Below are 13205 nucleotides of genomic sequence, written 5' to 3'. Positions count from 1 at the left end.
TTCCCATGTCCTGTCGTTGTGCCTCGGTTGCGTAGCAACGGATATCAACAGACCAGTGGAGGAGATAGCAGCGGGCTAACTTGCGCACATATAGTCGAAGCATCTGAAACGCACCAAATGTCGTGATTACATTATGGATCACGAGTTAAATGAAGAGCAATTGCAGGATTTGTACGCATGGATAGACCAAATACCTCTGTCAAGACCCAAAAAGCACATTACACGCGACTTCAGCGATGGAGGTAGCCTTTCACTTTACTTTGAATGAAGGCGAGGGGGTCGACGCAGATGCTGCCCCTACAATAAAATGTCTCTTAACTAAAATACTGTAGTTTGGGTGCAATTGGAGACTTTTGAACACTTCACTAAAATCGTTTGTTTTCAATGAACACTCTTTAGTGATGGCTGCCGAGGTTGTAAAGCATTTCTTCCCGAAGATTGTTGAGCTGCACAACTACAGCCCTGCAAACTCCACCCAGCAGAAGATGAGTAACTGGAGCATTCTCAACAGGCAAGAGATGATGGGTGACATGACCACATGAGCTTTGTCTTACTGGGTCTTTCTGGTGCTGGTTACCATAGCCATAGCTTTTGAGTTTTGGCCTCCTATTCTGATTGTCTGTACTGTCTGTATGTATTCCTTTCTTATTTGTAAAGCGTCTTTGTGTATTTAGAAAAGCGCTGTAAAAATTTTATCAATTATAATAATTATTATTATTCATGGCAGACTTCAATTATATTTGAGGTCATAAACTCTGGCCTAAGAGGCGGCCGATATAGTTGTTGTTTAAGTGATCTATCCATATTCCTATCCATAATCCATGATCTGTGTATGCATCAACCCCAGTCCAAAAATAAATAAAATCAATTATTATAAAAATAATTATAAGTTGTATTATTATTATTACTATTATGCATTATTTCTCTAAAAAACATTAAGACAGAAATAAACAATAGCGCTGGCAGGCAGGAGGAAGCAAAGACAGACAGAACAGATATTTCTTAATACTGAGTAGGCCAATGGGTTTTGGTGAGAGATTTAAGCAATGTCCAAGATGGTGTCACATCAACTCAAAGTTAGCATTGCAGTGCAGCCTGAGAAACGTTGAATGGAGCCAAGAGGAAATGCCATCAGCAACACGGGGAGACTTGGATTGTATTCTCTACATGTTGCTGTTGTATAAGTGATGGTGTTAAAGGTCCTCGCAGGGATCCGTGAGAACCCATTTATTACACTCCCACTCGCTCCGTCCCTGGCCGCTAACACGGCCCACGGCCAACCTGAGATTTATAGTGAGTCTGTGTTGTGTACTGATCCACCCAGAACCCTCCTTTATGGGTCAGGGTGGGGGGAACTGAATGCAGCAATCCCCATTCAGCTCCCACACCTAGTCAGCATTTAGATCCAAGATGGCCTCCAGATGAATAAGGCCGATCCCCGAAGTAGTATCCCATCCTAGCCATGTGTTTCCCATTCCAAACAAAGACTCTGATCAACCCACATTCTCCCTCTCCTTCTGTGTGTCTAGGAAGGTGTTTTCCAAGCTCGACTTTGATGTCGGCGAGGAGAGGATCAAGAAGATAGCGCTAAGAACTGCAGGAGTGATAGAGCCAGTTCTTTTCTCCCTCAGAGAGAAGATAGACCTCAAACTGGAGCAAGTCACGGAGAACACCTTGGTGTGTGTGTGTGTGTGTGTGTGTGTGTGTGTGTCTGCGGGTGTGTGTGCGTGTGAGGGTTTGTGTGTGTGTTGGTGTGTGTGGGAGGTGCATTATCTTCCTCCACAGATGATAACCATCCTTTGATCTGATTGTCAGGAACTTGAGTACCACAACGTCAACAACATCAAGAACCAAGAGACGCTTCCACCAGGTAGCATATTTTCCTTTTACCTTCAATTCAAGTCTGCAGTCTGCCTCGATCATACTGACCTAATTCTTATCCCCAACTGTTTGTGCACACGTCTGTGATCCTTGCCGCTACACTCAGTGGGTGAGGTAACAGTGTGTTGTGGAATCGCTGTGTTCTGCGCTTGTGGAACAGTAGGGTGTAACTGACCTCCTGCAATCAAACCAGTGTGGGAAATGTATAATATAACGACCACTGTGAGGAAAACCTAAGGACCCTATATATATATACCTGTATATATATAATATATATAAGCATATATTCTGCAGCCTCTAACACCATATGGTGGGTGGTTTACTGACCTGAAGTTATCAGTTAAACAGGCAGTCCCAGGGATTACTGTGGCCACACACACACGGCTGGCACCCACACACACACACACACACACACACACACACACACACACACACACACACACACACACACACACACACACACACACGGCTGGCATGCACATACGCACACACACACACACACACATACACACATAGAAGCATTACACACACACACACACACACACACACACACACACACACACACACACACACACACACACACACACACACACACACACACACACACACACACACACACCGGCTGACACAGGAAGGGGAGCCAGTGACCCGTCTCCCTTATGTTTCCCCGCACCTCGTCTGTCCACCGGGGCCCTCCCCTCACGTTGACCTCGGGGTGGCTGCCCACCCCTCCCTGCCCCCGGCCCCCCCTTCCCTGCCCTCACCCCCCCGGCCCCCCCTTCCCTGCCCTCACCCCCCCGGCCCCCCCTTCCCTGCCCTCACCCCCGCCCACACAGACCCCCGTCCACTCCCTTCCATAGCACAGATGACTCGCTCTTTCTCAGACAGAGCCCTGGTGCTCTTATCGCGGTTCGTCACCAGCACCCCCCCCGTCACCAGCCCCCCCCCCGCCTGCCCCCCATCACAAGCACCAGCCCACCCCCCCGTCACCAGCACCCCCCCCCCCCCCCCCGCCCCGTCACCAGCCCCCCCGACCAGGCCAGACCCATCAAGGCCCTCTGTCGCTGCTTCCTCCTCTGCTCTCCCGTGCCGCTCTGTTCTTCCTCTGCCCTCCCCGGATCACGACCGGATGCGTCGGCTCTTACTCACCCCCCCCCCCCCCCCCCCCCCCCCCCCCCTCCCCCATTCGACCTGGCCTGGTTGTGGGGTTCGGGGGTTCTTCTATAGGTCATGTCAAAGGAGAGTGCTCCTCTGGTGCCCCCGTAGTGTGGAGCGGGGGGGGGGGGGGGGGGGGGGGGGTCCAGCCGTCCTGGTGTGCACCGATTGGTCATTCCACGTTCCAACTGCTGTGAGACGGGCCGGTTCCCGGACTCAGCCACAGGGCCTTCTTCTGATGCTTTGTCTGCTGTGCTCGTCAGAAACACATGTACTGGAGGCCCTCATTCAGGCTCAGATGAAAGCCGTGGAGGGCAGCAAAAGAATCCAAAGGTTCCCGGTGAATGGCAGGTATTTACTGAACAGAATCCCTTAACGTCAGAAGAGAACAACTAGCTCCGCTAACGTCAGTGCTTGGGGCTTCTTTTGTTGCTCGACAGCAAACCCAAGGCCTTGGAGCGCGACGTCACAGAGATGGACCCTGCACTCCGGTTAATGCTGCAGGAGAAGGAGAGGGCCGTGATGACGCTGCAGGAGACTGTGGAGGTATACTCACAGGCATGGCACACACGCACACGCACACACACACACACACACACACAGACCAGATTCCCTCTTCAGTTGCAGAAGTAACATTCAAAGAGACATACAAGCTCTACTCATCCACTGGTTCAATCCAAGGATGTAGAATCTCTCCACTTCTTTGTATTCTGTACACAAATAGCTGTCTGGGAAAGTTACGACCAGACACATTTTAAAGATTGTAGATGACTCGCTCAGTGCAGAAGGGGGTGAGACAAGTTCAGCGGCCGGGCGATGGTGTCTTGGTGTAGAGAGGCTTTTCTTGAACTGAATGTGTCAAATACCAAAAAAAGGATTTTGTGTATGATGATAGGTTCCTCCGTCAGAATAGTGCTGAGGCCATTTCCAAGCAGGTACATCAATGTCTGTATTTCTCTAGAAAAGAGAATTGTTTTTAATATCTGCACCAAAATGATGCTTTTTTTAGAGAACTGAATCGTCTTGTTTGACAGTATGTGACCAATATGATTGGCTTAGTTGGTATTTGAGTGGCCAGCAAAGCTTTCGGAGTGAACCAATCTCATCTCTTTGACCTTTGCGATCGACAAGGTCGTAATTATGGGCCATGCCATGCTGGAGTGTACTGACCAACCCCTGAAGCTCCTACCTTCATCAGAAGATACAGGGTGGTTCCAACTGAGTCTTCTATCTCCGAGCAGACGATGAAGTTTTAACACAAGTGAAAAAAAAAATGCATAGGCTATTCTGTTTGTAATTCATTTGAAGGCTGCATATGCACAACTGATTACACTCAGTATATTTTTGCTCTCTGCAATTTGCTTACTTTCATGTTGTATTCATGATGGATTGAAAGTGTTTGTAATACCTGGCTGCAACCAAATTTTCTCCAGTGGGATAATAGCATTTTACCTGACTGGACCGAGCAAACGCACATTAGAACATACAGCCTATACTAAAAATATACTACTGCTGACCGTTGGAATCTGCAAATAGACTTTGTTCTAATTCTGTGGTTAGTCTGTGCCTTGTGATACTTTAACGTTTAAAAGAGACAAAATGCTTGAGTTTGTGTGTGTGTGTCATCTGCTGCGTTGGCAATGGTCAAGAAGTGAGACGTGGTGAAACAGATTGATGTACAAAACGATTCTGTAATGCAAGTTGCACTCAGCTGTGAGATCATTTCATTTCATCAAGTTTCTCAGCCTTCCGGTAAGCTATATACATGCGCCTTGTAGTGTATGTGTGAGTGTGTGTGTGTGTGTGTGTGTGTGTGTGTGTGTGTGTGTGTGTGTGGTGTTTGAAGCGGTGTGGGGTGGGGTGTGGAGTGCGTCAGTGTGTGTGTATGTGTATGTTTGTGTGTGTGTGTGTGTGTGTGTGTGTGTGTGTCCGTGTGTGCAAAATGTGGATGTCCAACATGTGTCATTAGCTGTGGTCTATGACTCACTGAGTGTTGAGCGGACGTGACTCTTACCTCCTCAGAGGATGAAACGTCCGTCTGTCGAAACCGGGGGAGCTTTCAGCTGGAGGTGTCATCATCAGCACTATTAGAACATCTCACAAATCGCTGAGACTATTTCTACTATTTCCCTTTTTGTCCTTTTGTGTGGCTGTGTGTGTGGCTGTGTGTGTGTGTGTGTGTGTGTGTGTGTGTGTGTGTGTGTGTGTGTGTGTGTGTGTGTGTGTGTGTGCCTATGTATGTTGCCCTGTGTGTGTGTGTGTGTGTGTGTGTGTGTGTGTGTGTGTGTCTGTCTGTGTGTGTGTGTCTGTGTGTGTGTGTCTGTGTGTGTCTGTGTGTGTGTGTGTCTGTGTGTGTGTGTGTCTGTGGGTGTCTGCCTGTGTGTGTGTGTGTGTGTGTGTGTGTGTGTGTGTGCGTGTGCCTATGTATGTTGCCCTGTGTGTGTGTGTGTGTGTGTCTGTGTGTGTCTGTGTGTGTGTCTCTGTGTGTGTGTGTGTGTGTGTGTGTGTGTGTGTGTGTGTGTGTGTGTGCCTCTGAATGTTGCCCTGTGTGTGTTCGTCGTGTTTGCGTGTGAGCGTGTGTGTGTGTGTGTGTGTGTGTGTGTGTGTGTGCGCTAGATCCTGCAGATGAAGGTGAACAGGTTGGAGCACCTTGTGCACCTGAAGGACGTGCGCATCGGGGACCTGACCCGGCATCTGGACTCGTACAAGGCCCAGGCCAGACCAGGCCGACCCTGAGGAAACTCCGCTTCCACTCACACCTCACCAGCGACGTCTGCAAAAGGAAGAGGACATCCATAGCATGGCTATCATAGCTAAGAGAAGTCGATCCACGTAAATGTATAAAACAAAACACGTGTGACTCCTGCATGGCGATCAGTCGTGCATATGTCATCTAAAAGAAGAGTTCTCAACGATTATGCCACATTATTGTCATGCTTTCTAACTGAAGCAGGCCTACTTGTTGCTATAAGTGGCTGTTTTGGACGTTCAGCCACTTACAGGAGTGTAGCGTACGATTAGTACAGTTTTCAACATGTTGGTGAATAACAAGTTAAGCTAAAAACGCAAAAGAAAGAGTGAAACAGAACCTTTTCATGATATACCTAATATCTGGATTTATTTAAATTAAACGGGTGTAAAAGTGAAAAAGAAACAAAGGGGTAACAGGTACCAGACTGAAACTTATTTGCCTTCTTAAACCTGAATGTAATACCGTACATTTACCATATTCTTAGCAAAGGCATACCAGTAAAGGGTACTGTGAAATCATTTTGTAATAAGTGGCTTTTTAAGCATTGAGAAATGTTCTTAAATGAATAAATGTGTTACCATACTTGGACCTAAAATGTCAGAATCCCTGATATGACGTCTTTGGACCTAATGCGGAAGATGACGCTTATTTGGAATTATACAAAAAGGAAGTGTTACACAAAGTACCACTTCTATCCTCTTAAACCTCTTACCTCTTTAAAAGTTACACGTAAATTGATTTGACACTGGAGTATTAATTATCAGAAGAAAAAACTATGTTGGATGGGGTGGATTGAACAAACTATTATTCACAAAGGGTGAATGCGGGAATTGTGGCTTGTGAGATGAGAGGCAGCCATGTCAAGTTCAGACAAGCACGCTAACCAATAAGAAGACACGTCAGGCCCTGAGTAATGGTCGATGGGAGGATGCCTGTATGTATGATTTACAAGGTCACATTAAAACAAAAAGTGTCCACACGCACACGGATTGACTGCTTCCTTCCTTTGTGAACAGCTGACGGGCCAAGTGAGAGGATATTGGGCTGAGGAGTCTGTCTCCTGGAGAATCAGCACACACACCAAAAATACACAAACAGCTTTGTCTGCAGGGTTAAGATTCCAGCTATTTGGGTCAGCATAACAAACGAGAGGCTGTGTGAAAGCTTGAGTGTTGTATATGCATTGTATTTGTACTGAATCATTGCCATGAATTCGGATCCATCGAGCGCCATATCTGAGACTCATGAAACGCTAAAGCATGACCATTGTAGGCCAAGTCAAGCCAGGTCTTCCAAATTGCTTTGTTATAGGACCACTCACATTTGTGACATACCTGTATTATATATGTCATGCATATAACAACAATCCAGACTGACTGGGGATTCATTTATTACTTAGAATGTGTTTAGCAATGGCTCAGCAGTAAGCTGAAGCCAAATAGAACAGTGACTAGATGTTTGTTTAGTCTTCTCTTTATCTGGCATGATCGAACGGGCACACACATTGCCTGAATTTAATATAAGGGTCTGAATCCCCCCGCCCCTCCCACGGCCAACCCCCGAAAATTCAGCTTTGTTTTAAAAATTGGCAAATTGGGACCATTATAGTGTCTATTTGAATTTTGCCTATCGGTTGGTCAAGCCTTTCTTACTACACGCGTATTATTTGTTAACTGATTAATTACAACGTTGTTTTCTCAACCCTACATCGACAAAAATGGGGAGGCACAGAAGTGTAAGCGCGCCCCCTTCTGGCAGCTATAGGTATGTTCAGTTTTCAGAAGGAAGAGAAAAATCGTGTCAAAAGTGTTATTAAAATAGCCTAGGTTTTACTTTACCTTTGACAACATTGTCCAACTGCATGAAAACATTTTCCATATAAACCTTTTAAAAAAGGAGACAATGTTTCCATTTAGGAAATTGCACAAAAGAATCATTCACAAAAAGAACGTAAATCATGATCTCACTTGCATCGTAATATTAACCAAATCACCCAAGGACAATCGTAACGACAAACGTCAACAAATCCCTAAATCTTTCACACACGTACACACTAGTCTGTTTTTTTTTTTCCTTGTTAAATTTTTTGTATGGCAATGTCTCAAATGTTTAGGCTCGTCAGTAGTCTTACTAGGCCACCACTTGAGTCAATATTCCACTAGTTTGTGCAAACCAGGCGACTCCTTGTAAAGTGGTTCCCCATTATTGTTGCTCTCTCCAGGTGGACTGGATAGGCTATGTTAAGGCTTGAAATCTAAATGTTTCAGGCTATTTATGTCCAACATGAAAGGCAAAGCGCTGCACAATTTGAAGAATAATGACACTATAGGCAGAATGTAAACCACCTCCAAATTGCTAAACGTTTTGCCGCCTATATAATATCCTACTTTGGCAAGTAAACCATATTTTAACATCTTGCATAAATTAAAGTACAAGCTTTTGGATAATTAGTAGCCACGTAAAGTAAATTGCAATGGAAATCCTGACTGCACTTCTGCTATAAAAATCATGGATTGATTTTCAGCGCTATTTTCAGCGCTATGATATGATATAATATATATACCTATGTATAATATGACATTATTTAGATATAGAGCTCCAGGACTCCCGCCGGAGCACCCGGAGTGAATATTTACAGAACACGGCCAAAAGCTTTGTGCGCCTCGGCATTGCGATGCATCCACTGTAAACACGAGCGAGCCTGGTCCCGTGGCCTCAAGCTGCTCAGCTGCTCGTCCGCTGGTCCACAAAATCTTAGCTATGCTCTGATTGGAGGGGAGTGGGGAAATGGGAGGTAATATTCAACTGTGCCGAAACTGACTCGCTCGTTTGGTAACTGTAGGCGGGTTACTTTCAGAAATGCATATCAATCTCACCCAAGAAATAATGTACGGACTTTTTCTGTTCCATTACCACATATATCCTCCAACACTGTCTAACCCCTCCCTGATCCATTACCACATATATCCTTAAACACTGTCTAACCTGCACCCTCTTCCATTACCACATATATCCTTTAACACTGTCTAACGGTTAGACAGTGTTTAAGGATATATGTAGTAATAGAACAGGGAGGGGTTAGACTCTAACTTACATATATCCTCCAACACTGTCTAACCCCTACCTGTTCCATTACCACATTTATCATTAAACACTGTCTAACCCCTCCCTGTCCTGGGAGTTTGCATACAAATGTCAAACACAAGGAGGGTTTACATATGAGGGCTGGCCGTCTGTCCACAGCCGCAACAAATCATAAAAGGCCACATTTACAGAAGAATAAGGCGGAGTTTGGATTTTTATTTATTTCTCTCTTAATATTATGGCTTCAGTATCATTAATATCATGCATTTCGATTTCTCCATACAGTTATTAAGGACATAACTAGTGATGTAATATGTGCATGGGGGAGGGAGGGTTAATATCATCAATTAACTTGTGAATAAAGTTCTCCACGTGCAGAGCTCGAGGAAACGCGCGGCGTCGTGTTGCGTTATTCAGAAAAGGTACTCCAGTCAGGATCGCTTTTAGCTCACTTCATCTGGCCTGGTTTCGGTGTGGTAAACATGAAACAATAGGAGGGGAATTGTATATACACGCGGAGCGACGCTTAGCGGAGCATCCGAGGTTAACCTGCCTCTAGTATCATCCTCTTCTGGGTTCTGCTCTGTATGGAGTAGGCGTGGCCTATATGACGCACTACGTCCTCTGATTGGCTATGGTTTTGAGAGCCCGCCTCCAGCCTACTCATATGTTTGATGATGCTGCCGTCTTGTGTCCATGAGCAGTTATTACAGCTTATATGTTTGGTGCTGCTCCCTTGTGGCTATGTGCAGATATTGCAGCTTATGTGCTTATTTGCGTCACAGTCCTCACATGTTGCTGCTCCTCGCGATCCCCACCATACTTTTATTAACAATACAGTAAATCTTCCATCTTATAATTTGTGAATTTTCTAGGTAAACCTATTTTTAATTCAGTGGAATTAACTGCCGTGCATTGCATTGCCGTGGGTACTACGGTGACGGTTTCTGTGCGCCCTAACAGTTGCTCCCGCGCCCCCTCGCTTCTCCGTTTGTTTCGTGTTTTTATATTAAGACTGTGGAGAAAATACTAGGCACAGTCAAAATCAAGTCAAATGTATTCTTACAGCTCTTACTCAGTTAGTCGCAACACAACTCACCACTGAATCACAAAGTTTATTTTTTTCCCGGGCTCTCTGTGTCCAATCTTTTTACATATTTGAATGCCGCAAAGAAGAGAAAACATCAACGCATTGAAGGAGCCTACACAGTGCATGAATACACCAAAGTCTGAGCGTGTTCGTGGGGGCGGAGCCAAAGGTTAAGGGAGGAGCCATGTGTTAGGGGAGGAGAGGACGTCATATTGAGGAAACGAAACCAAAGAGCTGTTCTCCCGTTCAGGAGAAAATAAATCGCATTTTGGGACAAAAAGTCTGACAGTAAGAACAAGTAAGTAAAACAGCACAACTTTGAGAAAGTTAAAACATCTCTTACCGTTATCGAATTAGAAATCTGTATTGCTCAATACATAAACCTTGTCGTCTGTGTCTAGGAAGGGCCTGTGCTAACACTTCGTGGTCTGAAGAAAACTTTTCATGTTCCATCTGTCTGGATGTGTTCAACAGTCCAGTTTCCACCGCATGTGGACACAACTTCTGCAGAACCTGTATTACAAAGTTCTGGGATGAACAAGTCCAGTACAAATGTCCTGTTTGCAACAAGCTTTTCAACACAAGACCTGATCTACAGGTCAATACCTTCTTATCAGAGCTGGCTGCTCAGATTAGAACAACCGTACAAGTCAAAGAGCAGCCTTGTGTTGAACCAGGAGAAGTTCCCTGTGACGTCTGTACTGGGACCCAGCGGAAGGCTGTGAAGTCCTGCCTAGAGTGTTTTACCTCTTACTGCCAAACCCACCTGGAGCCACATCAGAGAGTCGCTGGCCTGAAGAAACATCGGCTGGTCGAGCCTATGGACCGTCTGGAAGACAGGATGTGTAAGAAACACGACCGACTTCTGGAGCTCTTCTGCCAGACTGAACAGGTGTGTGTGTGTCTGTTGTGCACAGTGACAGACCACAAGTCCCATCCTGTTGTACCTCTAAAGGAGGAATATGAAGTGAAGACGGCCCAGCTGGGGAAGACGGTGACTGACGTTCCGCAGAAGATCCAGGAGAGAAAACAAAAGATTAAGGAGATCAAGGACACAGTGGAACTGAGCAACAAAGACGCAGACAGAGAGATTGCCCATGGTGGGCAGGTCTTCACTGCTCTGATAGGCTGTGTTGAAAAGGGCCTGGATGAATTCAACCAAACGGTTCAAGAGAAACTGAAATCCACAGTGAAACGAGCTGAAGACCTCATCAAAGAGCTGGAGCAGGAAATAGAAGATCTGACCAATAGAAGCTCAGAGGTGAAGCGGCTCTCACACACTGAAGACCACCTCCATCCTCCAGGCCTTCAGATCCCTGAAGGATCCTCCACCCACCAGGGACTGGACCACGGTGGAGGTCCGTCCTCCGTCATACGTAGGAACCTTGAGGAGATCCCTGGATCAGCTGGAGGAGACACTGAACATGGAGCTGAAGAAGTGTGATGCTGAACTGAAGAGGGTTCAGCAGTATGAAGTAGATGTGACTCTGGATCCTGATACAGCTTATCCCAGTCTCATCCTGTCTGAGGATGGGAAACAAGTACATCATGGAGGTGTGAGTAAGATACTCCCAGACAACCCTAAGAGATTTACATACTATACATTTGTTCTCACGAGGCAGAGCTTCTCCTCAGGGAGATTTTACTTTGAGGTCCAGGTTAAAGACAAGACTGCATGGTGTTTAGGAGTGGCCAGAGACTCCATCGAGAGAAAAGGTGAGACAGAGTGGACCCCTGAGACGGGTTACTGGACTCTTCTCTACAACAAGGATGTGTTGGTATTTAATGATAACCCTGATGTCCGTCTCCCTCTGAGAGCTGAGCTCCAGAAGGTGGGGGTGTTTGTTGATTATGATGAGGGTCTGGTCTCCTTCTATGATGTGGAAGCCAGGGTTCATATCTACTCTGCTACTGGCTGCACCTTCACTGAGCCTCTCTATCCAATCCTCGATCCATGTGATCATGAAAAAGGTAGAAACTCTGCCCCCCTGATCATCTCACCTGTCAATCCAACAGACTAGGACCTTTGTTTGATAATAAAATAATCAAACGACCAAAACAACTAATGTTGTTTCCTGAATTAGAATAGAATTAGAATCTCTACTATGTGAGATCTGAGAGATCTGCATTAATGTCTATTAATGATACTGCGGTCATTTAACGAGGAGAATATTTGTAAGAATTAACCCTGTAGTTGTGTCAAATATATATATATATATATATGCCCGTGTAGACCCCCCCGGGGTCTACACGGGCCTCAGAGGGGTCCTCCGGCCCCACCACAGCCTCCACATGGGGAGGGTGTTGCCCGTAGCTGGTCCTCAACCTCTTGGAGGGGCTTGGGCCTTCCTCGGGATCCTCTCTGCTCCTCTTCCTCTGCCTCACTCCACCCTCCTCTGAAGGAGGCGCGATGGTCAGCGAGGGAGAGGTTTCTGGTGTTTTAGGGACACAATAGAACCCGGTCTCCAGCAGAGTCCGGACCAGCGGCCGATAGGCCCGCTGCCCTGCGGTGGTCCTCAACCTCTTGGAGGGGGTCGGGCCTTCCTCGGGATCCTCTCTGCTCCTCTTCCTCACTCCTACCTGCTCCGAATGAGGCTTGATGGTCAGCGTGGGAGAGGTTTCTGTTGCTTCAGGGAAGCAGCAGAACGGAGGCTCCGACCGAGTTCGGACGAGGGGCCGAGGGGCCCGCTGCGGTTGTTTGGCCATGATATGGATGAAGTGTGTTAGGTCGAGCGACTCAACAAACTCAGATCCGCATATAGCTAATAGTACTTATATTTCTCTCTGAAAATTGCAATGCAATGTCGCTCGTCAAGGTATATAAGTGCTTATGCCAAACATGTCAGTGACTATAGCGACCTGAAAAAGGTTTAGTTCTATGTTCTAAAATTTTAGCTGTGATGTCATAGAGCACGACGATTGTTCCATTTCAATTTGAGGAGTGTGCTTCCAATGTTCCAAATCGGCTGTTGACTAGCAACAGACAATATTAAAAAACAATAATTGTAATGCAATTGCATTCATTATAATTATAATCATCATGATATATCATATATTATATTACACATATTTTATACTTGCTTCCTGTTTTAAATACAGAAATACAAAAAAAAAAAAGACATTTTATATATTTCAACTCATGTGTGTCAGTCTTAGTGTAGAGGCAGAAAAAAATCATTTTATTTCCTTTTCATACGTCCTTTATATTGCAATACATAGTATATATGGGCATATGGAAGGGTT

The 13205-nt window shown here is 45.7% G+C and overlaps 1 protein-coding gene and 1 pseudogene across 1 annotated transcript; both read left to right on the top strand.

Moving 5' to 3' along the window:
* Positions 1–43: 43 nt before the first annotated feature.
* Positions 44–6771, top strand: spef1 (sperm flagellar 1). Its single transcript, XM_030379480.1, has 7 exons — positions 44–242; positions 400–511; positions 1530–1677; positions 1816–1870; positions 3300–3387; positions 3477–3582; positions 5653–6771. Exons 1-7 carry the CDS (start codon positions 134–136, stop codon positions 5770–5772), a joined length of 738 nt encoding a protein of 245 aa, XP_030235340.1. The 5' UTR covers positions 44–133; the 3' UTR covers positions 5773–6771.
* Positions 6772–10085: 3314 nt separating this feature from the next.
* Positions 10086–12225, top strand: LOC115560318 (E3 ubiquitin-protein ligase TRIM39-like; annotated as a pseudogene).
* The last annotated feature ends 980 nt before the right edge of the window (positions 12226–13205 follow it).

Source organism: Gadus morhua, chromosome 15, assembly GCF_902167405.1.
Source record: "Gadus morhua chromosome 15, gadMor3.0, whole genome shotgun sequence".
Taxonomy (NCBI): domain Eukaryota; kingdom Metazoa; phylum Chordata; class Actinopteri; order Gadiformes; family Gadidae; genus Gadus; species Gadus morhua.
This window is presented reverse-complemented; position numbering and strand designations above follow the sequence as displayed.

Coding starts and splice junctions, on each gene's coding strand:
- spef1 (XM_030379480.1), top strand. CDS start 134: ATGGATCACGAGTTAAATGAAGAGCAATTGCAGGATTTGTACGCATGG. Junction 1,678..1,815: donor AAGTCACGGAGAACACCTTG/GTGTGTGTGTGT, acceptor TCTGATTGTCAG/GAACTTGAGTACCACAACGT. Junction 3,388..3,476: donor AGGTTCCCGGTGAATGGCAG/GTATTTACTGAA, acceptor GTTGCTCGACAG/CAAACCCAAGGCCTTGGAGC.